This window comes from Hippichthys cyanospilos, chromosome 2 (genome assembly GCF_059441005.1).
Source record: "Hippichthys cyanospilos isolate Australia breed blue-spotted pipefish chromosome 2, RoL_Hcya_1.0, whole genome shotgun sequence".
NCBI lineage: Eukaryota > Metazoa > Chordata > Actinopteri > Syngnathiformes > Syngnathidae > Hippichthys > Hippichthys cyanospilos.
Window position 1 is genome coordinate 29,307,103 of NC_142370.1, and position 27,221 is coordinate 29,334,323.

Sequence of the window (27,221 nt, forward strand, 5' to 3'; positions counted from 1 at the left end):
TTAAAGTTTGCATCTTCCACGCACTTTTGACATTAACACCATTGCACCACCTAGTGTCGTGGATGTGCAATTACCCCCCTGCGTCACCCCCCCCCCCCCCACACACACACACACACGCACACAATTTGAGAACGTCTACTTCACAGTTAAGTGGTTTTAAACTCATGTTGTCTGATATGACACATATAGTACGTAGTTTGTTACTCTTCACCTGGATATAAATCCGTATAAATTAACTTTGGCAACATATCTAGCCGTTTGACGTTGCCCATAGACTATTAGATCAGCATTTGTGCTATAACCTGGAACCGAGCATCTTTCCCCACTCACTTTTGAGCGCAGTCACATATCATAAAAGACAATGTCTCCAAAAAAAACAAAGGCGAGTAGCTGGGAATGCATTTTTATTACTTCAACACTGGGAAAAGCAGATTTCAGAAGGCACTAGAGTGGTTTATCCCCCAACCATCATCAAGGTCAAATAACAGCTAGCTCCTAATTCGCTCCAAAGGAAATACAGTATTTCCTACTACATTTCTGGAAGCTAAATGGAGCTTTGCCATCATCCCCATCCGAGCGACTCCCTTGACCATAGTCAACCTCGAATCGAGGGCTAAAGTGCAGCTTAAAATCCATCGGGTTGCGCGCGGAGAATTCAGGGTGGTCAGACTATGAAAAGTGCAGCTGGCCACTGTCACGCGTCCGATTTGTCAAATTTTAAAATGGCCTCATCCCATCACCATCAAATCGAGTGTGGCCATTGGTGGCAGGCCTCCACTCTGATTTGGCACCGTGGAACAAGCAGAGATGAGATGCAGGAGAGGAGCTGCTCTAAAGTAGCCAAATAGCCTCCCGAGAGGGCCATCTCCATTCAGCCTGGCACCAGTTTCACCGCTAAATTGCTCTTACTGGGACAGTGGACTTTTGTCACGCATAGAACAATACTCGTGGCTCACATCTCATTCGTCTAAATTTGACAGAAAAACGCAGCACAAGCTTGAGATCTAGGTTTGGATCCCAACCAACAAGTCTGCCTTGAGGTCCACTTCACTTCAAAAGCAAAATCAAAGTGCATCAAGTTTGCCATTGGAAATGGCGTGGAAGCACACAAGAAGGTCGGACACTCAAAAGGTCCTTTCGGAGCGCATCTCACCACTGCAAAAAAACAAAACAAAAAAAAAACTTGAGGTTCTGGTTGAAGACGGCCAGTGGCAGCATTTTCCAAGACTATTCGCCGCACATTTGAGGTGAGCCCACTCAACTTCTGCCGCGGGCAGAATGTCATGCTACACGGTACTGAATAAAATTAGCTTAATTACAAAAGATGCTATTAATTAAAACCCATTAAAAAAAACAAGAGTACAACACTGTGTTACGCAAACAAGAGTTGCTTTGACATAAACAAGTCCGGTCCTTTCTGGACTCTGCTGCTTCATCTCTTGAGTCGAGCTCGAGCCGTATTTTACGAACGAGCTGGGCTGAGCCTGAAGCCGTCCTTGCGGGACGGTGGCGATGGGCTTTCGGCGGCTTTCCTCCGTCGGACGTCACCCCGGCGGCTGCAGGGCTCGCTGAGCGTAACCTGACAGCGCGTCCCAGTTCCTCCACAGGATGACGGCGAGGGCGACGAGGACGACGGTGGAGAGGGAGCGGGAGCGCGTCTTCATCAGCGGCGCCACGCAGTTGGCCACGGTGGACACGAAGACCAGGAGGACGGCCATCAGGGCCAGCAGCACGTTAATGAGTTTGCCCAGCAGCGTCCTGGCCGTGGCGTTTTCCAGACCCTCCAACTGCACCACCTGCTGCTGCTGCTGTTGGAGCTCCATCTTGGAAATCCGTGTCTGACACGCCTCCAGCGCTTCCTGCGCAAACACAATCACAACCAGGTCACCAAAAATGCTCACATTTGATCAGGGGGCAAAAAAAAGTCTGGATGTGTAAAATGTCCGCTGTGTAGAATAACTGTTGTGTTGCATAGCCCTTCTTCTAACAGCCTTGGCTAATGCAAACAGCGCTAAAAGCTAAATCACGAGCAGAGAACATAAACAGGAAATACAGCGTGGCCTTCCAGATTCAAAGCAGCTATTTCAAAATAAGATAACACAGGTAAGTTAACAATACAAACTGGTGCGCTTGAGGAATTCTTAACACTGAATAAATCTCATCTTAATGCCTCTGTTTGTGAACACGGATGGATTCAGACATTGGTTCGGTCTGCCTGATTCTTTTAATGAAAATATGACAAAACCTCGGTTAACAAAAGCTGCTAACACCTACAGGTTCTACCAGTGTTGTCTTTTCTTAAAACATGCAGATATTGAGCAACCCCTACTGGCAAGGAAAAGAGACGCTGAAAAGCAGCAGAGCAACTCTAAAGGTGCCAGACCTATTGGAAAGATTGCGGGATTCAGCTTTCCTCTTTGTCAACATGCACACGTCACAGTGCCGCACTTCTGTCAGCGCCACCTCACCCCGTCCCAGACAAGACCAGAAGACCAGGCCAAGCAAAGCACGTGAAACCAACGGACAAGGCCAACCTGGATATCTCGCGCTCTCTCGTACGACTGGTAGGCGATCTTCTCCTCCATGCTGGCCAGCTCTTGCTTCAGGTTCAGGATCTCGTTCTGGTGAAGTTCTGTCAGGTCGTTCAGCTGCTCCTCCAAGCGTTCGCACCTGAACACACACCCCCACACATGCGCATTGGAGCGTAAGCAGCTTAAGGAAGCACACACTACAGCAGCTGCCTGACTTTAAGTGTGGACAAGAGGAGGACATGCTAAGACATCTGCTGATATGACAGTCCAATCAGAGGCCCTGTATGATACAAAGGACCAATGGCTATTATCAACTGCAGTGATGTGGACTTATTTTGCAAAAGATCCAAGTACAAAGAGAAACCAACTCGAGTGGCCTGACTGTCCTAACTGGGGAAAGCCTATAACTAGAGGCGCCCTCTAGTGGTACTTGAAGGAGATGTTAAAACTGAATAATGTTACAGTAGTTTATTGTATTATCATTTTATAAACCTGGCAGTTTAGCAAAGTTCACTTTAACTTTCAAGTACAATACATCTGCTTGAAGTCATTCAGGTATTGTTGCTTTTAAACATGTTTTAGGTACAATTCATTGGAGCGCATTTTTTCCTCGCACAAGCTATACATAACCCTTTAAGGGTTAACAAAATTATGAAATCAACTTTTTAATGACAGCTGATCTTGTTGACGGGACTTGGACAGCCAAGCATTCTTGGACATCAAGTTTGAGAGTGAGACTTTATTAATGAAATAAAAACAATGGGTAGAATTAACAATAGAGGGGAGAGAGGATATGAACAGATACGGCTAATGATTGGAAGTATGTATTGATGAATGGATGGATATAGATATACCTGAAGCGCTCCTCCTGCAGCGCCTGCACCAGCAGTGTATAGTCACGTTGATAATGGGCCTTCAGGGCATCCAGACCCGCCTCCAGTCCAGCCTGGCTCTCCCTCAGTTCCCGGAGCTCCTGCAGCAGCGGGTCCAAGCCCGAGGCGTGGGCCCTCTCCAACGTGTTGCCCTTGGAGCTGGGAGGCCCGCCGGGGGGACCGCCGGGCGCCGCCGTCGCGCTGTTGCCCCCCGCCGAGCCAGAGGTGGCGCTGGAGCAGTCGTCCTCGCTGCCATATTTGGGACTGGACAGCAGGCGGTGGCCGGCGAGGCCCGGCGAACGTGCCGGCGCCGTGACGTTTTCCTCCCCCGAGGGCTCGTCCGGCGAGTCTTTGAGGGACGCGATGTTGTCGGCGCTGCCGAACTTGTTGCGGATGAGCGAGGCGATCTCCCGCGGCTTGGAGGCCACGGCGCCGGCAGCCGAGTGCGTGGCTTGCGAGAAGCTGGACAAGCCTCCCTTAACGCTGTCCACCACGCCTTCACTGAAGCCCGTCACTTTGGCGCCCACGTCCTTCAAGCCTTGCTGCATGTCCCGAAGGACGTCCTTGGGCTGGCGCGGGACGCCATTGTGCTCGGCCTCCCGCAGCTTGCGGTGGTAGTGATCTAGCTTCCTTTGCAGCTGCTGGATGCTCTGCGCTGACTTCTGGTTCTTTTTCTCAAACACCTGACGACAGAAAACACGTCGGCTTTCAAACAGGGCGGAAACGATTCGAGGAAAAAATAGGATCGTCATTTTTCTCATAACCAATCAAGGTTGAGTGCAATCATCTCAACGCATAGCAACATTAACAAACATGGCGGAGACTACAATCACGCCATCAGAACGTTATTCCTCTAAAAATAAAACGACATAAGTTTTGTGAGTGAGGCAGTCCTTTCAAAACATTCTCAAAAGTAAGGCAAAACCTATTGCACTACTTTATTAAATGTTTCCTTTGCTTTTGACCTAGATAGTTAGCATGTTCCGCTGATAATGTGTATGCTAACTTGCTATTGTGGTTTTCATTGTAATTTATGGTTAAATGTGTAATAATTGTAAGCCAAATACTTTGTAGCTGTTGGCTCTCCAACCTAAAACAGTTCTTTGAAAAGATTACAGTACACAAAGCACAATCCTTTTAGGTCCTTCCAACATTAGCGATTTGCACGCTTAGTGACTTCTTGCTCGCCTTTGGTGAGAGAGCTACTTGATTTGAAAGTTATTTGTCATCACAGAGGAGAGGATTTGTTTCACACAGCTCATGGCTGCTGCTCTTGCCCACAAACTTACTAACAGTATATAAGGAAATTCGAGCTGCTGGCGCAAGCTAGCTTAGCGACAAACGTTGCCAAGAATATGTCAAGAGAATTTCTAACAGTATGGGTGCACTTTTTTTGGGTTGTTTCTTCCCAAATGTTCAGACCTATTTAGTTACATATGATGTATGGAAGTCTGTGCTGCTGTGAAGCCAGCTAGCTTAGCGCCTAGCGTTGCCAACCAACCTTTGAAGAATGACTTTGAAGAGTATAGGTGACATAATTATGTTGACTTGAGGTTTTTCCTATTAAGTGAAATACATGACTATATTTGAGAATAGTGTATATCCAAAACACCAAGAGGTGAAATGTGCTGGTGGTAAATACCTGCTTGATGCGAGCACTTTGCTGCTTGTCGGCATTATTTGCCAGCTTGAGGTACTCGGCCACATTGTCGTCTCTGGCCGTCTGCTCGATTTTGATCTGCTCTGTGAGTTTGAGGATCTTTTGTTGCAGTTGGGCGACGGCTTGTTTGGTGCGCTGAGGATCCGGAGCGGCGTCCTCCGGCGCCGAGTCCACCGCGGGAGGAGTCGGAACCAAGCCGCTCACCTCGGACCGCTCGACCTGAGAGAGCAAAGCGTGAAAAAAAAAAAGCAAGGGTCGTTGTAAAGTTTGGTTATTTGCTGACGGACTGAGAAGTAGCTTCTGCTTTTCTGCAAATAGTCATCTAAAGTGAGAAGTTGTGAGGGCCACATGCGGTCAAACTTTATAGGTCTCATGCAGGGTTTTTTCTTGGCCATTTCAACTTTTGCAAAATTACATGAGGAGCCATGATGTTTTTTGAAGCTTGAGGGAGGACCACTTTTGGCTTTCATAGTTAGCATCAATGTTAGCTTCCAAAGATGCTCGAGTTCTCCGCTAGGCAGCAAACATGACGCTCGTCCATATTCCCAATATTGCAGCCACCACTCTTAATTCTTAGTCATCCTTGGCTCCCTAAATTCTGTTTAGGACTACACAGTGACTTGAGGGGATTAGAGTAGATCATTTTTGTTGTTTTTTATCACTGTGCCGTGGCAGAGTAATGTTCTGCAAGATAGTCAGGTGTGTTATGGGAAATTATCCAATTTCTGTCATTTTTTTTGCCATTGTGGACTGTGAGAGTTGTGTGTTGCAGCGTAGTCAATACTCTTTGCAAATAGGCGGCAGCACTGTACTGACAAGATCTTAAAGGGTAAACGGTGTTTATTTGATTTTTGTTGATAAGAATTTGATTAGAATGACTTGATATTGTTAATATAGGATACAGCATTTCACATTTTAAAATTTTTGGTTGGTGGTTTGCCTCTGGATTTTACCAAAGAAAAAAAAAGGGTGCTTCCCTTGGTGTAAGCAGACAGAGGGCCAAATCGGCACCGCTACGCCATCTTTGGCGTTTGACAACTGGAAAGTGCTCGCTGGTGACTGACTGCCTGAGCCGGTCAATACAAATATTTATAGAAACGATTCAATTTGTATACAACTGTTCTTTTAAAAGACAAAATGACAGCCCATTTCTTTTACCAATACAGAAAGACAAGTTTGTCTGCATTGGTAAGACAAAATTCAACAATGAAAAGGGATGCAAGGAAGAAACACTTGAGTTGGAATTCCCCATTGTTCCCATTTCTCGATCAGGCTTCTTTGTGTCTCATTTCTTTATTATCTTGTGTGTTAACCTGATAACCTAAGTACAACTTATTTTTTTTAGGCTGGAACGGATTCATTGCATTGTCATTCACTTAAAAAAGAAACAGGACCCTTTTTAAGTTACAAACGGGATAACAGAACCAGTTAAGTTTGGAACCGAAGACTGAAATCAATTCTTATTCGAGATGGGGCCGATACAAAGTGTCGGTACGGCGCCGATAACTTTACAATATACCATTCTTTGAAATAACTTCAAAGAGGTTTTCGTCTCTGCGGTTACAAAAAAGCACTTACAAAGGGTGGCATCAGATACTGCACTTTTATCGGAAGAATGAGCAATTTCCTAGTTCTGCTTGTCACTAATTGTCACTGGAACAGATAAGACGATCAATTTGTCATCAAGAAACCATTTTGAGAGAAAGTCTGTTAAAGTGGAGCAGGTGATGATCGTTCGCCCTCGCATTTCAAGTTCAAAACAAATTTCTAACAAAATGCCTTACTAAATATTGTTTTTTTTTAACCGTTATCAAATTCAATATTCCTCTGTGTGTTGCACAAAGCGTGTACTTTATTTGTGCTTTAAAAATGAATCGGACTCCCTAATCCGCCGCATCGGGTCAGGTGACACTTGACAGAGAACTAAAGACTCCCGTCAGCTATTTTTTTTCTTTTTTCTAAAAGTGTGGCACGCGCTTGCATCCACACATCGGCGCTCACCTTCCCGTTGCCCAAACGCAGGAGCTGTTCCCAGTGCATTTCGGATAAAAGCAAGGGCAAGACGGTCGCATTTGCTTACGACGTCGGCAACCGTCAGTCCGGGAGTGCCGATCTGCCCGCCTGCCGGCCTGCGCTTGGCACAGGAGCGGCTGCCGCTGCAGGCAACTCCGTAGTCTACAGTAGTTGTGAAACTTGTGACACTCAAAGCCAGCGGAGTGAGACGCTGCCATCACTTCCGGTCCCGCCCCCACAGTCCGAAGGATGACGTCATCCTGTCCATCAAACAACGCCTGAGGAGATTTCACCTTTACGTAACACTTGGGGTCAACGCTGACAGTGAAGAAAATGTGGTGCTGTTCATTCCTGAAAACTGTGGTTCTACCACTTTCACACAGGTTCCACAGAAACACGCACCTTTTGCCTTTATAGTTGAAAGAAATGTGGGCATAATTAAGACTGATTACGCAACTAACAAGCCAAATCGGGCAATAAAACAAGAATGGTGTGAAACAGTACTTTGTTTACCTCTCCAAAATTATAGAGCTCCCCAAGTAGCAAAATTAAACCCCAGCATTCAAATACAATAGTATAGGAGGCCTAAGTGTTTACCAAAAACAGCCATTTTATTCCAACCTGCAAAAATTCGCACTACGCATAAACAAAAGATGAACACCCTTCATTCATCATGTTATAAGTAAATCGTTCTAAAAGATGAAAAAGCAAATTTCTTGTGGTTCTATAAAACTTGTGCTCTGAAAATCAAGTCAAAATGTACTCGACTGGATTGAACACCAGGTGAGCGCTTGAAGGAACGGAAGGCCTTGCTGGCCCTGACCCCTCACCACAGTCATCCAACTTCAAAGTCTTTGGGGAAATGCGTTCTTCCAAACAAAAGAATTATGACACCAAAGACGTGCTTTATTCAGATTTGTTCTTGTTCTCAAAGCCTTGAGGCAGGCACATCGTATTCTCGTGTGTGTGACACCGCAAACTGTCCATTTGCCCCTTGAATCCCATCAGGAATCTTCTCAAACGCATACACCGCCGCAGCCACCTCTCCAAGATAACTTCTCCTTTTGATTCCCTTTCTCATTGGCTACTTCCTCTTAATTTCCTCTTCTGCACTTCCATTTTCATTTCTTTCACCTCCCTTCCATCTGGCGCACTATTTGGTCATATAATTCCATCTCGAAGCAAAGGTGAATCGCAAGATGAAGTCAGCCACTGATGTAGTAAGACTGGCAGTGAGGCATGAGCTTTGAGCCCAAATCAAGTCATAGCCAATCAGAGCCTGTCGTGCCAACCAATGGAAAACAAAAAAAACACAAACAGGAAGACAAGAAAAACCAGTCGGACTTTGTACACATGCTTTCTTAAAGGGTTGCCTGCCAAATTGGACAAGTGTCTGGGAGCTTTTAGCTGGCAAATCTAATCGGCTGAAAAAAAAGTCACACAAATCACTTGCAGTACATATAATTAGTGTTCAACTTCTGTTATAGAATGACGGTTTAGCAGAAATTTTATTTCAAATAATACGGTTTCTCATTTCACGACGATTTCCAGGACTACCGTCCTTCTCGGTACTTTTTCCAGTACACTTTTCTGTTATGTACGCCCTCTTGTCTGACGTTCTCGTCCAGATAAGGAGGGCAAAGGACGAGTCACTCCAAGCCTTTGAGCTGGCCAGCTGGAGATCGAGGTACAAGGCGCATTGATAAGAAAGGCGGCGCTGACCCCAAAACGCCGTCACTTGTCAGCCAATCGAGCGGCCATTCAGGTGCTTCCCGTTATCTTGCGACACTTGGGCGCAGGGCTGGCTCTTACGCAAACGCATGAAGGAAGGAATCTTCCAAAGCAGACCCGGATATCTCGCTGACAAAATGGGCCAGGGGTTGAAAGAATGTCGGCGGGGGGATTACAGCACATAAATCTATTCTCTTGCCCTGTGGCTGGTTTCACTTCAAGACAACCCAAACTGGGTCCGCTTGATCCAGGGCCAGGTTGCGCAACAGCCTGTGATCCCAGTAAAGCTTGTTAGAGCAGCTCACACGTCACTCGGCTTTTCCGAGAGGGAGAACGCGGACGGGCACTTACGCTCAAGTGCCGCTATCGCCATCAAGAAGGACAAAGTGGCACGACGCTTTGCAATGGGCCAGCGCATGTGCCGAGAAGTTCCAATTGCTTTTGTAATTCACCGACATGATAAGAGGAGAGTACAGAAATCGCAAGCAAAACAGACTGTTGAGCACGGGTGTCAAACATATAGCCCGCGGGCCAAAACCGGCCCGCGAATGTGTTTATTCCGGCCGTGAGATGATTTTGTAATGCAAAGTAAAAAAAAAAAAAAAAAGCAGATTGTTTTCAATGTATGGAAACGTTGAAATGTTTCATGATTAATAGTATTTTTAATGGCCTGCGATTAATGGTGATGTTGTGCTTGTACTTTGGACAGTATGAAAAAAGAATAATAAATCTGAAGTTGTTGTTGAGGGCCAGTATATTTAGCATTTTCACTAATCTTTTAAGGCCAACAGAATATTGTGTGCTACAGTATGTCTATATCATATGAAAGATTGATTTCCATTCCTTGCTTTGAATTGCATGTAGGTAATATCTGTGTTGTAAGTGTGAAAACACCGCCATCCAATGGTCACAGTTATCACTACAGTGTTCAATTGGCTTATATTAGGTAAGCATTAGTCATGGCTGTGAGCTATCCTCCATAAAAAAACGCATTTGACGAGAATGTTTTTTATTTATTATAGTTATTACTATTTTAAAACCCAAGAATTCTCATCCATGGCACTGAAAGTTATATAAATATATACAGTACTATGAATTTATTGGTCCAGCCCACTTGGAATAGATTTTCCTCTATGCGCAAGCCCGCAAGCTCTAATGAGTTTGACATCGCAGCTGGAGACTCATCAAAGGCCACCGTTATGTTGTTTGTTGTATAGCATTCTTTTAATCTGCCACAATAAAATAAATGTTAAAAAAAACAGGGTTTTTCTCGGCATTAGCTCAATTAGTAATAGTTATTGATCCATTTCCAATTCAATGTTTTAATCTCTTAATAGCGCTTCTCAAAATGACTCTAAATCTAAAATGACTCCAGTCCTGGAGGGCCAGCATCCTGCATGTTTTCCAGGTTTCTTGCCCCAACACACCTGATTCAAATGATTAGCTCATTAGCAAGCTCAACACGATCTTGAAAATGATCATAATCATTCCAATCGGGTGTGTTTGAGAGAGAAGCATCAAAAACATGCAGGATATCGGCCCTCCAGGACTGGAGTTTTACAAGTCATTTATTACTAGGGCAGCACGGGGGGTAGACTGATGCATGCCCGCCCCAGGGGCAGAGGTCGTGGGTTACATTCCGGCTCCAGCCGACCTATGTGGAGTTTGCGTGTTCTCCCCGTGCCTGCATGGGTTTCCTCACAAGTTTCCAAAAACATGCATGGTCAGTGTATTGCACACTCCAAATTTCCCTCAAGTGTGTTTGTGAAAGTAAATGGTCGTTGGTCTCTGTGTGCCCTGCAATTGGCTGGCAACAAATTCAGGGTACGCCCTGCCTTGTACCCAAAGACAGCTGACATAGGCACCGGCACGCCAGTGACCTTATTGAGGATAAGCAGCTAAGAGAATGGATGAATAGACATACTACTTACTTACTGTTGCTGTACATTCTGACAGAAAGAAAGCAAATAAATCTTTCTAAAATTGTTCAGCCATAATTGCCTCATTTGAGATCATAAAGGTGTTTTTAGACATCATGAATCTTTTCAAAGGAAGAAAAATGCAAATTTGAAAACACATTGCCAAGCCACTTTGCATTTGATCTTGTTTTCCCCGAGTTGCATGGTTTGAGTTCCATGGTTTGAGTTTAATTAAGGCTGTGCTCCAACATGTAAGTTAAGAAGCATTAACACCCCCCCAAAGGGCTAACAATCAATCCCATTCAGTAAATATGGAAATTTACGTAATCCCATGTAAAGCTGGATAAGAGGGCAAGTCACTAACAAACACACATGCAATTTACATCGCCAAGTTGAAATGATTGTTGAATTATTTGTAGCAGGCAATATTGTGCCTAAAATGACTGAAATGAGAAAGAAGCTGAGGAGCTTCAAGTTGGATGATGAAGACGATGAAAAGTCAAAAGACTCACAGTGGTGGGGATCGGCGGCTGACAGGCGTCAGGAGTTACCAGGCTGAGGATGACCTCCATGGCGAGAAGAAACAAGCGCGCACGTGGCATTACAATGGGGTCGCAACGGCGGGTAACCACTTGGCACTTCCTCACTTTCGATCCACTTCATTGCTCACTTGACTCAAAAGCTTTCACTTAACTCCAAACAAGAAGCCAGCATTGCTTTGGGATAGAATTCTATCAGCCATGACTTGAAGTGGACTGAGCTAAGAGTGCAAGAGGCACTCAGCCCAGCCCACCAAAGTCAAAAAGTCAAAGGTCAAGTCAAATCAATATGATGAGAAGCTGGATGCTTGAAAAAGCATCACACACAGCTTGCATCGCTGGAGAGGAGAACTGAGGGTCTCCGGTGAGGACACCATGCTTCATCACCGAATGTCTTTTGGAGCCAGATGAAAATCCTCAGAAAGACACGGCGACCCAAAGAATGAATGTGAAAAAAAAAAAAGGGTCCACAGAGAATTGTTGCTGAGAAGGCTGAGCGAATGAGCAAGGGAGCATAAGACCATTGTAGAAAACTCCATGCAAGTAGGGGAGGGGCTTTTATTTGGCCCGGCGGTCAAAGCCTGATAAAGAAAAGCCTCCTTTTCAAATATGTCAGAGAGGCTTTGCCGTCATTGTGTTTGGCGTAACCTGGTAGCCTTCTGCTATGGGTGGGCGGAAAGAGTACAGGAGCAGAAGGAAGACATGAAAATTGAAGACCACAAGGCTGTCATTGGTCTGATAAATGGTAAACGTAGCTTTAAAAAACACCCAGACGCCACCTTTGGCAATGTGTGTGGAGTTTGCTTACCACAGAAGCTGATCAAGTTCATCCTACCACATAAATAAAAAACTGCGACTGCAGAATTTTAAATCTGCGCAACAGGTTAGTGAACTTGAGCCACCCAATGTAAGAGCATATCATCCATATGCTTCTCTCTATATGCTATTGCCACAGCTATTATCATTGCTGAATAGGATTTTCCTGGTTGAGGGCGGCGACATGTGGGTCAAAGCAGAGCATATTATCCTCATGAGGCAAAATGTGATAGCGGCTGTGAAAACAACGGCATGTGTAAGAGAACCAACTGACTGAAGGCCCCCAAAAAAAACAACACAACGGATGAGCGCGAGTCACTCGCCGCTGACATCATATACGGCACACGCGTGCATGACTCGGCACTCAACTTCAACATGCCCCTCCCACATACACACACGTGTGTGCATGCGCGCGCACACACAGTAACACACACAAAGCTTGCAATGAATCTGATGAAGTTCTTAGTGAAAACAATCAGCGGTAAGGTCAAAGGGGAAATCATTCAGATGTCTTCTTTATTCTGACGACTTGGCCACATGACAGTACGAGTCACTGAAAAATTAAGCAGAGCCCACGCTGGGTCGCGATCTATTCCTAGCGCTGGATGACTAGAGCGGGTCGAACGTGAGCTCACAGCTCGCATTTCCAACTTGCCCGGTGCGCCGCCAGCCCAGTTCTTCACGTGACTTCCTCACGCAAGCAGGCTAGCGTGCCGGCACACCACCCTGTTCAAAGTCGGCCTCGGTCGCCAAGATGGGATCGGAGTTGGGACTCCCCGGCAAGAGACCGATTCCGCACATACCAAAAACGGGACCTTTAACATTCTTCTATCTTCTCTATTAATGGTTTGACCCATGTAAGTCTGGCTTATACCGGTGTTTCCTCTTCAAGGAGGAGCACCTGGTCCCTTCTTAATCCTCGCCACAGAGACCAAAACTGCAAGCTCAACGACACAATTTCGGGGTCGATCATTTGTTTTTTTTAAAGGCTCTTATCATGGGCTTCCATTTCACCAAAGACACGTTTTCTGCGTTCCAGCCGATGGTAGAAGCTGCCAGTTTGTGGCTCAGCATAACCTGCATTTGCGCAAGATTCCATGTCAACAAACACGATCTTACCTTAGAAGGTTGTCCACAAAGACTCAAGTGCTGCACCATCCTTTCTCAAAACAGCTCAGAACCTCCAAGCCACACTTAATGTAGTGCCACTAACACACTAAAGCATATACGAGTACACTGCCCTCCTGTCCAATCATTTCAGGTGGACACCGCCTAGGAAAAGGACAGAGGCCCATTTGCTCCCACTCCCACGTGCACAAATGTTGTGTCACACACACAGGATATTTAACACGTGTGTCATTGACACGCACACACGTTGAAACGCGGCCCGCGACAAGAAGACAGCTGTCACCCACAAAGCCGACCCTGACCCTGAGAGACGAGGGCAGGAGGACGACGCAGCAGCTGAATGACTTGACCGCCTGCCTGTAATACCTCCCTCATGTCACCGCAGGGGAGAAAAAGGAAAGCAGAGCGTGGGAGGGGGGAGTTGAAAATTGTTGAGAAAGACAAAGAATGCTAAGTGCGGTCCTGATGACAATCTTTATCTCTTTGATAGATCCAAAAGTGCAAATGGAGACACAAAATTATCACCGGAGCACCTTCCCTGTTGCTATAGCGGTGCTTCTAAATATTTTTTTTTACAAAGGCGTCCCGAGAAAAATAAAACTTTGCCCCCCACACACTCGCTGCTGTGACGATAAATAAGTGATGTTTTATTTTGTACAAGAATTGTTAATTATATCTAATTGTTTCCTTTGTAACATTAACAAATGAGGAAGCAACGTAAATCCACTTTCAACAAATATAAACTACTTTTTATAGAGTTTATACAGGTTAGCCTGTATCTGAAAAAAAAAAGTGCATCAAATAGCCTGAAATAAAAGTCACTCCCAATTTAAACTAGAAAGTTATTGACAAACTAAACCATTTGATGCTGAAACATAAAAACAAATGAAAATTGATTTGGAACATTAACACAGGAGCACCAATATCTTTAACATTTTAACGAAGAAATAAACGTATAAAAGATTGTTGTATTGTTTTATATTGTATTTGTATTGTTTGTTATAACTGATCCTGTGCTGTGGTAGCACCGTCTTGGGGGGAATGGGGCTTGGACTGAATGCCGCATGTTTCATGGGGGCAAAGATAGAAAGTGAAAGGGAGAGGTAAGCAGCCCAAAAAGATACGGGAAAAAGAAAAGATGGAAAGGAATGGGTCACTTACATGAACGCAAAGGTCAAAAAGATGCGGCTGGAAAAGAAAAGAGAGATGGTGATTAATGGTCCACCAACATGGAAGAAGCCCAAAAAGAGGTGGACGACAGACGAGTTGGAAATACATAGTCTTCAACAAGAGATTTAAAAAGCCCAACAGGATGTGGATGAAAGCGATTATGATGAATGGGCCATTTACAGGAGAGTGGAAGAAGCAAAATGAAGCTTCTTGCTTTTGGTTCATGACTTCAGAAAGCTTCAGAAGAATGAATGAATGAAAAAGCGCCGAGGTTCAAACACCAAGCATCCAGCACACGAATAAGTTGGGGCTGACGCAACTGATTAAACAGCGTCCTCTGGTGGCTGCTTGATCTCACAGTTGTCACGTGAACAGCATGAGGCGTCTATCCGCCTATGCCTGCCATTTGCGAAAAATGCAAAAATGAGTTTCTTTCACTCAGTGTCGGTTTGCTGTTTGAACCTTTGTGCCGTACTTATTTGGTTAGTTTAATGCAAGCGATGTTTGTATTGAAAAAAAACAACCTACAAAGCAAAAGAGAATGTGATTACGTTGTTGTTTACTTCCAAGCCTGTGTTGTTTGGTTAGGATATGGGACCATGCTTTTTTTAGATGTGTCTGACAAACAGATTGTGATTGATTACAGTCTTCGTTAAAGCATTATTTTTTGAATTGCTTTAATCAGATTTCAACTCTTTAATTATACTTTCTGTATGCTGATAAGATCAATTTTATTGCATCGGGTTTCGTGTGCTTGTGTTGGCAGTTGGACAACAAAGGTCATTCACACCCTGGATACTGATTGGCTTTCAATTTGTTTGCCATAAACTGATAGCCTGCTGCTGTGGTTGGGAGGGCAAATTCAAGACTAGAAGGAAAAACGTAAAAATGGAAGATGTGAGGGTTGTCGGACGGAAGAATGGTAAATTTAACTTAAAAAAAAGTCCTGATGCCAAGTTTGATCAAGCTTGAGTAATATGCATTCTCGGTAGGAAGGAGTTTGCTTACTAAAGAAGCAGCTCGAGTTCAGCCTGCCACATCAACGCAAAGCACCCAAGTGTGACGGCTAACTACAGTCACAAGGATGTAGCATGCCATTGCAAAGCTTTTTGCCAAATTAAATTTGAGTTATGAGCAAGTGTGTGACAGACAGGAGGGATTATGTTTTATTCAAATATAACTTTGTAATTATCAGGCAATTGGCAAAAGAAAACAGCACTACTCCTGCTGAGGGTTGAAACTAAACGTTTCAGCCAGCAATTGGGCCTCGTCTCAGTCACAGTTGCATATGTTAAAGTGTCAATTAAAATTATTGAACAAAGTCATTTTTATATTGTTGTGTATCAATCTTTTGATCTGTGACAATAATACAATGTATCTATAAACAACCTCTATTTTTAATCACAGTAATTTTCACATAAGAATATTTAGACCGAATAATGTCAGACGTTAATCACTCATTTTTTCTTATCTCTTGACAGCACAACTTGTATTTATGCTTTGAGAACTATATTATGAGTAATGTAATTGTCAAATGGCCTTTTTTTTCCAACATGATGTGGCCCCTTCAACACATCTCCGCTGTAGGACATGCAGGCCAAGGTCACTCCTTCTCGATTGCCTTTTTTTGGCGGTGGAGAAGCTTTGCGACGACCGCGCCGACGAGCCACTCACCCTGTCGGTCTCATCCGTCGACTGGTAGCCTGAGGACAGCGTGGCGTCACCCCCCGGGCTGCTGGGCGCCGCGTCGACGGTAGAGGAGGAGCGCGGGCGGCTGACGTGCTGCTGCGGATCGTGAGTGTAGCGGCGATGCGGGGCCCGGGGGCTGCCTTTCAGGAGCGGGTCGCGGTCTCCGCTCCCAGATCCCGAGCCCCGACTGCGCCGGCTCTGCGGGTTGGTCCCGCGCCTCATCGCGGCGGGATCCGAGGGGGCGGCGGATCGCTCCGGCTCGGGGAAGCGGGGCCCCGAGGAGTCCAAGGAGGCGCAGCGGGAGGGGCCGCCTGCTGAAACTACAGAGGACGTCAAGGGAACGGGAGTCCGACCCAACAGTGGCATAAAGCCTCGCTATCACGTGCGCAGCCAGCAAAAATCGGCAAAGTTGAAGGTGAGAAGACAATGATGAATATATCAGATATCTCGGTGGAGATCATGTTGGGAGTTCAAAAAAAGGGAGACCGCTGCACAGAGAGGAGAGGGCTTAGGAAAGGATGAATGTTGTTGGCATTCGTGGCAGGTTTTGGCAGGTTGCCAAAAATGACAACCTGTCAAACGGAGTCCAATAAAACTCAGAAAATATGCCAGGTCATTCACATTTCTGTTGGCAGACTGTTTACTTTGCCTGAAACACCAGTGCCCCAAAAGCAAACCAGACATTTGCACTGTCTAGAGAAATGAGCTGAATGAAAACGTATGGATGTGGAATGATGTGGAATGAGATGGAACGAAGCGGAATGGAAATGAATGAGGACCGTTTCGGGCATTTATGGAATAGTGAAAATCATTAGCAAGAATTTGCTGTCAGGGAATAATAACCGTCACTGATTGACTTAGCTGATTGGTGCGCATATGCTCACCAAGTGCCCAACAGCTGGCTGCATATGTGACCCTACTACATCACAATCAGGCCCAAATGTAAACATATTATATTATTATAACCCTAACACTAAAAAAACTACTTGTTATCATCGGGATAGATCTTCTGACAGGCGTTCATCGGTTCCACACGTTAGAATTAAGTGTTTAAGAAATATTTTGTGTTATTTTGCTTTTTAAATACGATAAATATCGAGAAATTGCTTGACGATAGTTGAGCAAAGCATTGCGGGATGCCTTTCTGCACAAGTTTTTGGAATGAGAAAGGCGGAATGATATGAGTATGGTGGATAATGTGGAAGTAGATGCATGTCAGAATAATGGCCAGATGAAAAATAGGAGGAAATAATCACATCCGAAGCATGCGTTTTTAGAATATGTTGAATTTGGAATGATGTGACTGGACACTGTGGAAGCAGATACAATGATAAGTCATAATGCAGCAGGGCGATGATACATGAGGCAAAATACGTCAAAGAACACCTACCATCAGCCCAAATGTCACAACGTCATGACCTGGAAACTCTCATTCTTGTCCACCACCTGCAAGACAGCAGATGCATTAGAGAGACGTTCACTGACCTCAAAATACTCAGATCATCAGTCTGCGGAATATATCTATGGAAACGTGTTCCACCAGTCATATCCTTGTGGCGGTGACAATGGCGTCCCAAGATTGGAGCTAAAACCAGCAAGCTACCGTATTGGTGGAAGAGCCATCACCTCACAGACGGCCCCGGCCGGGCCCGCCCCCCCCTCCGGCCGGCGCCATCACTGACTGACGCTACTGTGGTGCTGCAAACAACAAGTGGGCACTGTTGACAACCGCGGCTTGACCTTCTGCTCAGGTTTGTCAGACTGCGCTCACGCTAGGTGGCGAGCTATCAAACTGAGTTTGGTTCTCCGGTCTCAGGAACGAAGGGAGAGGCAATTTGAGTATACACATGCATAGGTAATGATTATGTGGGACACTTTTGAAAAGAAGGTAGGCAGAGAGTGGACGGTGAGCCATTTTTTTTTTTAGATACTTCTTCAAGATTACGTTCACACTCTACAGGGATTCATGCTTACAGCAATTATGATTTTTTTTTCAGATTTTTTGTGAGGTTGTTCACATTACTAAATAAATATGACCTGTAAGTGACTTAAATGTGAGCTATAAATGACCTGAAACTGTAGGGCGCCGGGATGTCACATACAGTGGGCGTGCTTAACGTTAGTGTTTACAGAGGTGGAAATGGCTGTCATACTGGAGCCAGAATATTCGGTGAGGTTTTTGGCCATAGCATTTTGTGCGGTGCCAGCAACGTCTCACTCGCTCGCTCCGAACGAGTGAATTGGAGAGAGACAGTGAGACAAAAACACACCTCACTCTCCCTCCATTTAGTTGTCTCCCTGTCTGCTATTGGTTTGGTTTTTCCAACCTGCTCCTGTTTTTTTGAGTGTAGAATTGTGACGTTTGTTGCTGGCCGTTCAGACTGAAGTTTCATGATAAAAGGATAAGGATCGAATTCATGATGACACACGGAAGTGGTCAGGATCAAATTTGAAAATATCAGAGCGGCGTCGTTGACAAAGCCAATGAAAAATCGGATACAGGTCAGAAAAAAAAAAGGAATTTGGTCACTTCAGGCTGCAATGTGAACTTAACCTTAGACGTCAGCATGTGATCAGAATAAAATCTTTTTGAACCAACATGGCTGAGTCAACAAAGTTCTCATTTCAATCGTCAATTTGGTTTGCCTGACAGTGGCTCTGGAGCATCAAAACATAAACATTTTACTGCTGAAAATAAATGTACTACTCCTTTAAACCAGCAAGCTGTTAATAGCATTTTTTTGCACAAGCTAAAAATATTGTTAAAACTGATTCTAAATCAGTGATTTTTTTTATCTGAATATTTTCCAAAGGATACGTATTAATAAATCAACCACTTGAAAAATGTTCGCTTGTCAGGTTTATTCTTCGATTAAAATCGTACTCACCTAAATTGACTGAACAAATTTGTGAGTTTTATGAGCCATATAGCCCAGCTTGAATATTTTCAGGTTCTTGAAGGAAATGTGGTGTAGAAACACTTGCAGTTGTTGTCAAAATGCAACAAGTATGTGATTTTAGGGCTTGTGATTCCAATCCAAAAATGGTGATTCTGCGATCGCTTTTTTCGGTCTACTTCGATCCCTATTCCGGTCCGAGGCGATTTGTGCACAGCCAAGTGTGAACCAACATAAACGAAAACTTAATCTGGTTCAGCAGCCGCGTCCAGACAGAATTGGCAGGAAACGGGAACAATTGCTATTGTACCATGTGCGCGTGTGTGTGTAAATTGTGGGGATGACTCAGCATGCTGTAAAAAGCGCGATAAGCGATGCCACTTGATTTTGGCAAGGGAGACAAAACCGACAGGAGTGAGAGAGGGGGTCGGAGCTCAGCGGTCCGGCGTACATTTCACCCGGCCCCGTCGGGTCGAGCCCGCTGGAGCGGAGCGCGCGCGACTGAATGGCTGAATGGAAGGTAGTTCCCGGACCGAGTCGGGCACAATGTCCTATTGTGAGCTGAGCGGCCACCGTGAGGCCCAGATGACAAAAGGTGGCGCTGGACTTTACAGCAACACGCTCGCATGCAAACGCACCACACAGCGACTACATTGCAGGTGTGTTTAGAAATGTTTGCAATGGCAGCTAAATTTCATTTCGGGGATCCGGCTCGCATGTAAGGAACAAAAGCACTTGTGCTGTGCAAAGTAAGTCAAATTAAGGAGCTTCTAAGTTGACAGACCCTCACCTCAAGAGCCCGACCACAAAAATTACAAATATTGATTAACATTCAGAGCAAAATGAACTAAAATAAAACTTGGTATCAACTTTATGTTGACAAATGTTTTGGGACACCCACAAATGGAAAAATGGGGATAAAATGTTATAGTGCTTTCCTATCATACTGTAGCTAATTAAAAAGCTCTAAAAAAAAAAAAAAAAAATATATATATATATATATATATATATATATATATATATATATATATATATATATATATATATATATATATATACACACACACACACATTTGTATGTATAATACACACACATATGTGCAGAATGTGTCTTTACTATTTTAACAATTTATTAAAAAGGCTGTTAAAATATTTTAACTCATATTAATTAATGATAACAATAACTAATATTTTAACTATCCATCCATTTTCTACAGCCGCTTATCCTCACTAGGGTCGCTGACTTGCTGGTGCCTATCGCATCTTTCTTCGGGCAGTAGGTGGAGGACATCTTGAACAGGTTGCCAGCCAATCGCGGGGCACACAGAGACGAACAACCACTCATGCACCCAATCACACCTATGGACTTAACGTAATTAAGTGCACACTCGCCTACTTGTCTAGAGTCCCTGTTTACTTCTCCATTGCTACAACTTGGTGGTCATGTAAACTAATATTATTTGTACCTTGTTGAATACCGCATGAGCAATGAAAATGCCAAGTAGCTCCACACAATTATCAACCGTACAGAATTCTGGGATAAGTTAATACTTCAGCACAAAGGTCAAACCCCTCTATTAACAGTAAGTACAGTACATATGCCTCCAAGGTCCAATACAAATAACGTAGAGGCGCGCGTGTGAGCGCTGCCTAATTGCGACTCAAAAAGGGTCCAGAAGCCAGAAAAGCAGGCAACTTGTTACCATGAGAAACAGCAGCTTCTAGAGAGGAATTTCACCTTCGTTTGGACAAATGCGGGACTCGCTCATACGCCAGACAATGTGCTCTTGTGACCGGCGTCAAATTGGAATGACAGAGTGACAGTCGCTGCGAGGCCCGTTCAAGAGGGCTTCACTTCCAAGCATCAGCTCGTTTACATTCAGAAAATTCTGTGACGTTTGGTCTTGAGTTCAATCTCATCCGTTCCACCATCATTCCAAGCATGCAGTCACCTTTAGCAAAACTCTACTTGAGAATCTGGCACACATTAATAAAGGATAAGCAATTTGGTACATCTAGCAAGGACTTAACTTATATGTGCAGTAAGTTAATCATATTTCAGATAAGAGCATATATTTTGTCCAAATGCCATTTGTGTCCATCTGCTTCAAAAGTACATGATCTGATGTGACCCCTTTGTGATCTCTTTATTGTTATTATGATGATTCTTATTAGCAGCCATCCATCCGGGCATTATATAAATGCTTACAAGGGTGTGCTGGACCAGTGTTGTCTGCGCGTGTACCTGACATCTGTCAACATGCACGACGTGTATCAGAGCAGATGCCCCATCATTAAAAAAAAAAAAAAAATCTATCTTCGACTATCTTTCGATTCGTAAAAAATATTTATTCAAAGAAAAAATAGGGGGGTGGGGGCAATCGCCGGCCTGGGAAGCAAAACTCGTAACGGTGTGGGTCGTGCAAAGGGACTCAAAGAACGGCGCGTGCGTGTGGAAGCTGTCAGCAGGTTGACGGTACCGTTCGCGTGCCAAGTCCAGTCAAGTGGCAACGGCGGCGATGCGCGCTCGTGTTTCCGCTTACAAAGCGCATTTTTCTGCACTAAAGAGCCCCGAAAGCACGTTGAAGCTGACACTTACATGGCTGGCGAAGGTAGCGGTCGGAACCGGACTTGCTTGACTAGCGGTGCCCCAGTTCTGCGCGCGTGCGACCGCTGTCCGCTCCCGGCTACGCCCCGCCCGCTTGACGATGACGTCAACACGCCAACGTCAACAGAGATCGTTTGCTCAGTTCGACGTCCCACTCTGTAGACATAGCCCTCGACGAAGTGGTCTTCAGGCGGGCATTTGCACAAGTTACTTGTTGAAAAAGTGCGAAGACGTGAACCTATCTAAGACAAGTACTAAACTAGATAAGGACACAAATTCGTTTACAGATAAAACAATATCAATATTTCTCTTCATTGCGTCACTTTCTGCCTACTGTCAGGGGACAGCAGTCTGCAGCTTGATCTTGTTTTGCTCATGAATGGGGCTGAAGATAAGTGGAAGGGCGGATCTATTCAATTACGATGCGGGGCCACGACCACCTAAAAACCTAAAACAAACAAACAAACGAAAAGCCTCAACTATTTGCCTGATCATCTTTGACAGAAAGCCTTGACACGTCGTTTTTTTAAATAATATAATCAACAATGCAGCTTCTTGATTGAACGATTGACTGGTTTTACCATCTTTAATAAGTCGGTTAAAAAAATTAAAGTGGCCTTACAGATTTAGATTTTGCTGTCACCCAAGTAAACTAAACATGTGTTCTACAATTAAAAAATCAAACAAAAAAAGACAGGAGTACATATGCAGGGAGCAATTGGAATGCAGGTCTGGTTTTTGAGTTCAGCAGAGGGTCCTGCAACAGAGAAAGCATAAAAAAAAAACAACATACAAATATGACAAAAAAGGTACTCTTTCTGTCAAAAGAGAAAGCAATGCAGCTGATACTTTGTACTAGGACAGGAGTGTCAATCGCGGGCCAAATTGTGGTTCTAGTTTCCGTCAGAGATACATTTTAGTTGTGTTGGTCACCCTTCTAACTAGATTTAAAATCATAGGATGGTAAAAACTGTTCAAAAAGAGGGATTGGGAACAAAATGCCGTTTTTTTCCAACAAAATTTTTAAAAGATGAAAACAGCTTGCAAATGTTGGTCTATTAACCAGAAAGTTGAAGTCAAATCAGACATTCGTGGGTCATAAAAAATGATGTGGTGGGCCAGATCTGCCCCCCGAGCCTTGAATTTGATACCTGTGGACTGGAATCACTAAAAGATGGACGCGAGGAAACGTTTTTATTATCAAACACGGTGCAGTACACAAAATACACCGCTAGATGACAACATTGATGCAAAACCATGCTTCCAGCGCCAGTCGGCAGGCAAAGAGACGGCCTCAACGCAGTCCAAACGAACCCTTTAGGTATTGTTGCCGCATCTGGATCGTCTTGTCTGATCAGGGGGCACCGAAAGCTGCAGGATGTAGGAATTGATGTAAAATCATATTTGAATTGTCTATCAGTGTCGCAGGCATACTGTAACTCGAGCTTTATCAATATGATTGATATTCGGGTGTGTGAGCCAGAAAGCTGTTTATCCACACTGAAATGTGCAGCTCCTCAACTATCAAAATAGCAATTCCGTTTCATTCATATAGACACAACAAGATGAAAAAGGTGGGTAAATAACCAGAGTAGTGACACGTTAAAGATTCAAGTTAAAAAAAAAGCAGTGTTTGGATTTTGTGAGAAAACACTACAATTTGACGGTTGATTAATGCCTGACTTTTGAGGCTCTTCTGCACTTTGCACTTCTTGTCGAAACCCGATGAGGATTTTCTCATCTAGATTGCAAGTGAGCTTTCTAATTGTTGTTGCCACTGTAAAAAATTAGTTTTGATTACTCAATTAAAAGGTCTATTATGTTGATTAAGCGATGAAATTAGATCAAGTGCGAGTTATTAGTGAATGAGGACATTTGTGTCCCTGAGCTGATTGGTGAAGATACACATCTGGCATTTTTTTGCAAGTCCTCTTCGGAAGCTTGAAATGAACGCTTCAAAGTGTGTGAGCCAAGGCGGCCATGCGCGGAAATGCTAGGTCCGGCCGGGCTGTTTTGTCCGGCACGCTGCATAATGGAAAGCATTAGCGCGAGCGGCCGATGCCGATGACCCTTTGGTGAGGATGCCGGCTCTCAGTGGCCCTCAGCAATTAGAGCCTGCTGGTCGCTAATGAAGAGCCGGGAAGGTGTGCGCGAAGGCCAGCACGCGTCCATCGATCGTCTCCAAGCTTGGGGCCCCGTTTGCGGGGGTCCCGACTGTGAGCGCACTCTTCAATCATGTGCGTGCTCCCCAGGGGAAACACAACTATCTTTCTCCGGTTGTGTTCATTTCGTCATAAGGACGTAAAACTTCCTTTGCCTTCTTCTTGGCAGTGAAATGCCTAAACAGTTAAATATATTTCATCATCATTTCAAAAGATCAAAGGTAAAAGGGTTTGATATCAATGACTTTGGTGTAGTTCATAGGTATTGAATTCCAGTCCTCGAGGGCCGGTATCCTGCATGTTTTCTGGTTTTCTCTCCTAACACATACAATTCAAATGATTAGTTTATTAGCAAGCTTTGCAGGAGCTTGAAAAATGATCTTAATCGTTAGAATCAGGTGTGTTTGAGAGAGACATTTCGAAAACAGGATAGCGGCTCTCGAGGACTGGAGTTTGACACCTGTGTGGATGTCCAATGAATTGAAGTCAGTCCATCTATGGCACAGGTGTCAAACTCAAGGCCCGGGGGCCAAATCCGGTCCGCCACGTCATTTTATGTGGCCCGCGAAAGCAAATCATGTAAGTTTGCATGAACGATTGCTAAACTCAGCTAAACTTTAGCTTGTCGTGTATAATGAAAAATAAAGTTGAGATTTTTTTTTCTGTAATATATACAAAAAATGAACAAACTAAAATGCTTCTGATTTCAAAACAACTATGCCATCAATTTGTTGTGTACGGTAATAATACTATGAGATCATTTAAAATCGACTTGGTTTCCTCAACATATCAGCCCAATGAAGGAAGTTCTCGCTACAAAATGGCCCCCGACAAAAATGAGTTTGACACCCCTGATCTATGGTAAATGGACTGTTCTGTTTATCTTGGTAGACGTTTGGACTCTCATTGGACCGCTTGGGACTACACCAGCCAGTTGCAATCCATTCAAATCCCTACGAATGAAATGACCTAAACAGACTGGTGAATATCTTCACAAGCATGTACAGATAGTTGACAGTTTATGAGCACTGTTGCCGGGCAAACTTCTAGCTTCAACTGAGATCCAAAATAGTAGCCTCTAAATTGCATGTTGACTCTTCAAACTGCTGGGTCGATAGTAAGTCAAATTGGGAGAAAAAGCTCATTCAGTGTTGGGTTCAAACGAGGCCCAGTCAATCTTGGCTTATTTATACAATGAGATGGTCCTGTCTGGGACAAAGTTCTCCTCACACCATTTGGCCTTTGCATATCAATCTGGAGGTTCATATAGCAAAACTTGAAAACTGTCATCAGACTTCCAAAGCGGACATTCCACACATGACGACTATAACAGCTTTTAACGTGAATGAATGCGAAATGAAATGAATTCTTAGCAAACAAACCCATTTTACGCATGGAGATTCCGGAAGGAAAATCAACATAAACCTCCTGAGCTCAAAATTGTGCAAAAAAACATAGCGGACAAAGCTAACCATTTTTATGCTGAATTTGTTATATTAATAAACTTTTGACTGTTGAGGAACTCTAACTTTCGCACTTATATAGGCTTGGTTCAAGCATCTGAATCCATTTCATTCATTGAGAAAGGGTATCAACAATTTGGGCTGTGGAACATTTTGTCAAAATGAAAAAAAATGCTGAAAGCTTAGATGAGTGCAGGCAGATTGAAGAAAAAGAAGGTACATATCGTGAAAGGTCACGCTGCAGTAACGATGACTGAGACATATTGTGCACTGAAATGAGACCTTAGACGTGTTCTTTAAAACATACTGTTGGTCGTTAAGAACACAATTATTTCAAGTTTTTCAAAATGTATAATCAATGAATTGATTCATTTTTTAATGAAAACGGTCTAAATCGTACACAGTGTCCCTTTAAAGAGCCGAAAGTCCCATCACTATTGGCGGGGTACCAACTGGTTTGAGGTGGCTCCAAAGTCAGGTTGCAGTTACAAGTGGCAGCAGCAGCAAGCTGTATTGATTGAAGATAATTTAATGAGAGTGATTACCGAGGAACCAGAGTCGGCCATCTGGCATAAAAGCAATAGAATGAAGCATCTGAATAGATGATTCCCAACGCTGTCGCTACCGCCAAGTTGCAATCACACATGGCCAAACTTATTTTGAGTCCAATGTTCCCCACCCCCAATCACTGATAACATATCAACATCACAACAACGGGACTTCCTGTCTTGCAAGATCTCAAAACTTGCATATTTTACACAAATATGTGAACATGCCACCTCACGAAAGGAACTAAGAAGAAAGATCGCCAAAGTTGTTAGTCTTGAGAGAGAGAGAGAGAGAGGGTGGTCTGAGTCTTATTAAAACGGCTCCTTATTAGATGTCCTGACAGGGACGTCTTTGCGCGATGTAATGGTGAGAGCAATTAAAAGACACATGCACCCTCACACCGCCGCACGACCAATATTGACTTCATTTGAAACGTGCAGCCTGAAACGCGCTCTACGTCCTCGTTGTGGGCGCAGCAGTAGTCTGTGTTGTTGTCAAGAGAGCTACACACAAGTAACAAATCTTTGTGACACAATACAAATGTTCTCTGACCTTTTCCGCTGACAGAAGTGGAGGCCTCCCATTCATTAGTCCATTTAAGGGGGATACAGGAGAAAGTCCACTTGTCAGCATGAATGTGTGTGTGTGAGTGTGTGTGTGTGTGTGTGTGTGTGTGAGCGTGCGCGCTTGTTTTTTTTTTTTGCTATATGGTGGGACCAAATCCCGAGTTTTATTGTCTTTGTGGGGATTGCTCGGACTTGTGGGGACTGTTTTGATGGACCCCACAAGTTCAGACCTCTATTTGAGGGTCAAAGTTCACTTTCAGAGTATGGGTCTGAATTGGATTTTGATTCAGATGAGGGTAAGGACTAGGATTTGGCAATCTGTTGTGATGGTTAAGGTTAAAGGTGTAAGATTTAGACCATTTTTCATTCATTAAAAAGGAATAAATTAAACGACTATAAATTTCAAATTCTTGCAAATAAATGTGTTCAAATGAATGTTTTAAATATAATCATCGGTCTAGTTATCATTAAATTATATTACATGGGGGGGTCATATTTGTTATAGCTCCGAACAATGGTAAATGCAGCACCTGCAGCACCTCCTGCTGGCTGTAATGAAAAATGGTCTAAATCTTACACACTGTCCCTTTAAGGTTAGGGAGTATGAAACGCATTATGTCAATGGCATGTCCCCAATATAAAAAAAAACAAAAAAAAACTTGTGTGTGTGTGGGTGTGTGTGTCTCTCAGACAAGCAAAGTCAGGCACTTCTGTCTGAGGTCAATTACTCAGTTCATCCGATGTCTGTGCGCGACCTTCTGCTTCCACTGCAATTAGAGCTGCAAAGAGGCATCGTATTCATCATTTGCTAATGTGATAGGTAAACAACTGTCAGATCCTGCAATATTTGGGCCTATTCCGAATGATTCGCTCGTGTTAGCAAGTCTGACTCACATTTGAGAAGCTTT

General features: G+C 44.0%; 1 protein-coding gene across 4 annotated transcripts; it reads right to left on the reverse strand.

Annotated features, from left to right (window-relative positions):
• Nucleotides 1-387: 387 nt before the first annotated feature.
• tmcc1a (transmembrane and coiled-coil domain family 1a) lies at nucleotides 388-21,676 on the reverse strand. 4 transcript variants are annotated; one of them, XM_088437928.1, is made up of 8 exons: nucleotides 21,565-21,676; nucleotides 17,459-17,514; nucleotides 16,054-16,388; nucleotides 14,371-14,397; nucleotides 5,046-5,282; nucleotides 3,386-4,086; nucleotides 2,535-2,670; nucleotides 388-1,859 (listed from the first exon to the last, which is right to left on the reverse strand). In XM_088437928.1, the coding sequence occupies exons 3-8, from the start codon at nucleotides 16,288-16,290 to the stop codon at nucleotides 1,545-1,547; spliced, it is 1,653 nt and encodes a 550-aa protein (XP_088294054.1). In that variant the 5' UTR covers nucleotides 16,291-16,388; nucleotides 17,459-17,514; nucleotides 21,565-21,676; the 3' UTR covers nucleotides 388-1,544. The 4 variants fall into 4 exon arrangements, with proteins under 4 accessions (XP_088294054.1, XP_088294036.1, XP_088294046.1 ...); XM_088437910.1 differs by having other exon boundaries at nucleotides 16,054-17,378; nucleotides 21,565-21,675; XM_088437920.1 differs by lacking the exon at nucleotides 14,371-14,397 and having other exon boundaries at nucleotides 16,054-17,378; nucleotides 21,565-21,673.
• Between the last annotated feature and the right edge of the window lie 5,545 nt (nucleotides 21,677-27,221).

Excerpts from the sequence above, each read along its gene's own strand:
- tmcc1a (XM_088437910.1), bottom strand. The coding sequence starts at position 16,434 with ATGCCACTGTTGGGTCGGACTCCCGTTCCCTTGACGTCCTCTGTAGTT. Across the intron at positions 14,398-16,053 it reads CGACGGATGAGACCGACAGG|CCGCATCTTTTTGACCTTTG; the intron begins GTGAGTGGCTCG and ends TTTCTTTTCCAG. Across the intron at positions 4,087-5,045 it reads AAAGTGCTCGCATCAAGCAG|GTGTTTGAGAAAAAGAACCA; the intron begins GTATTTACCACC and ends TTCTGTCGTCAG.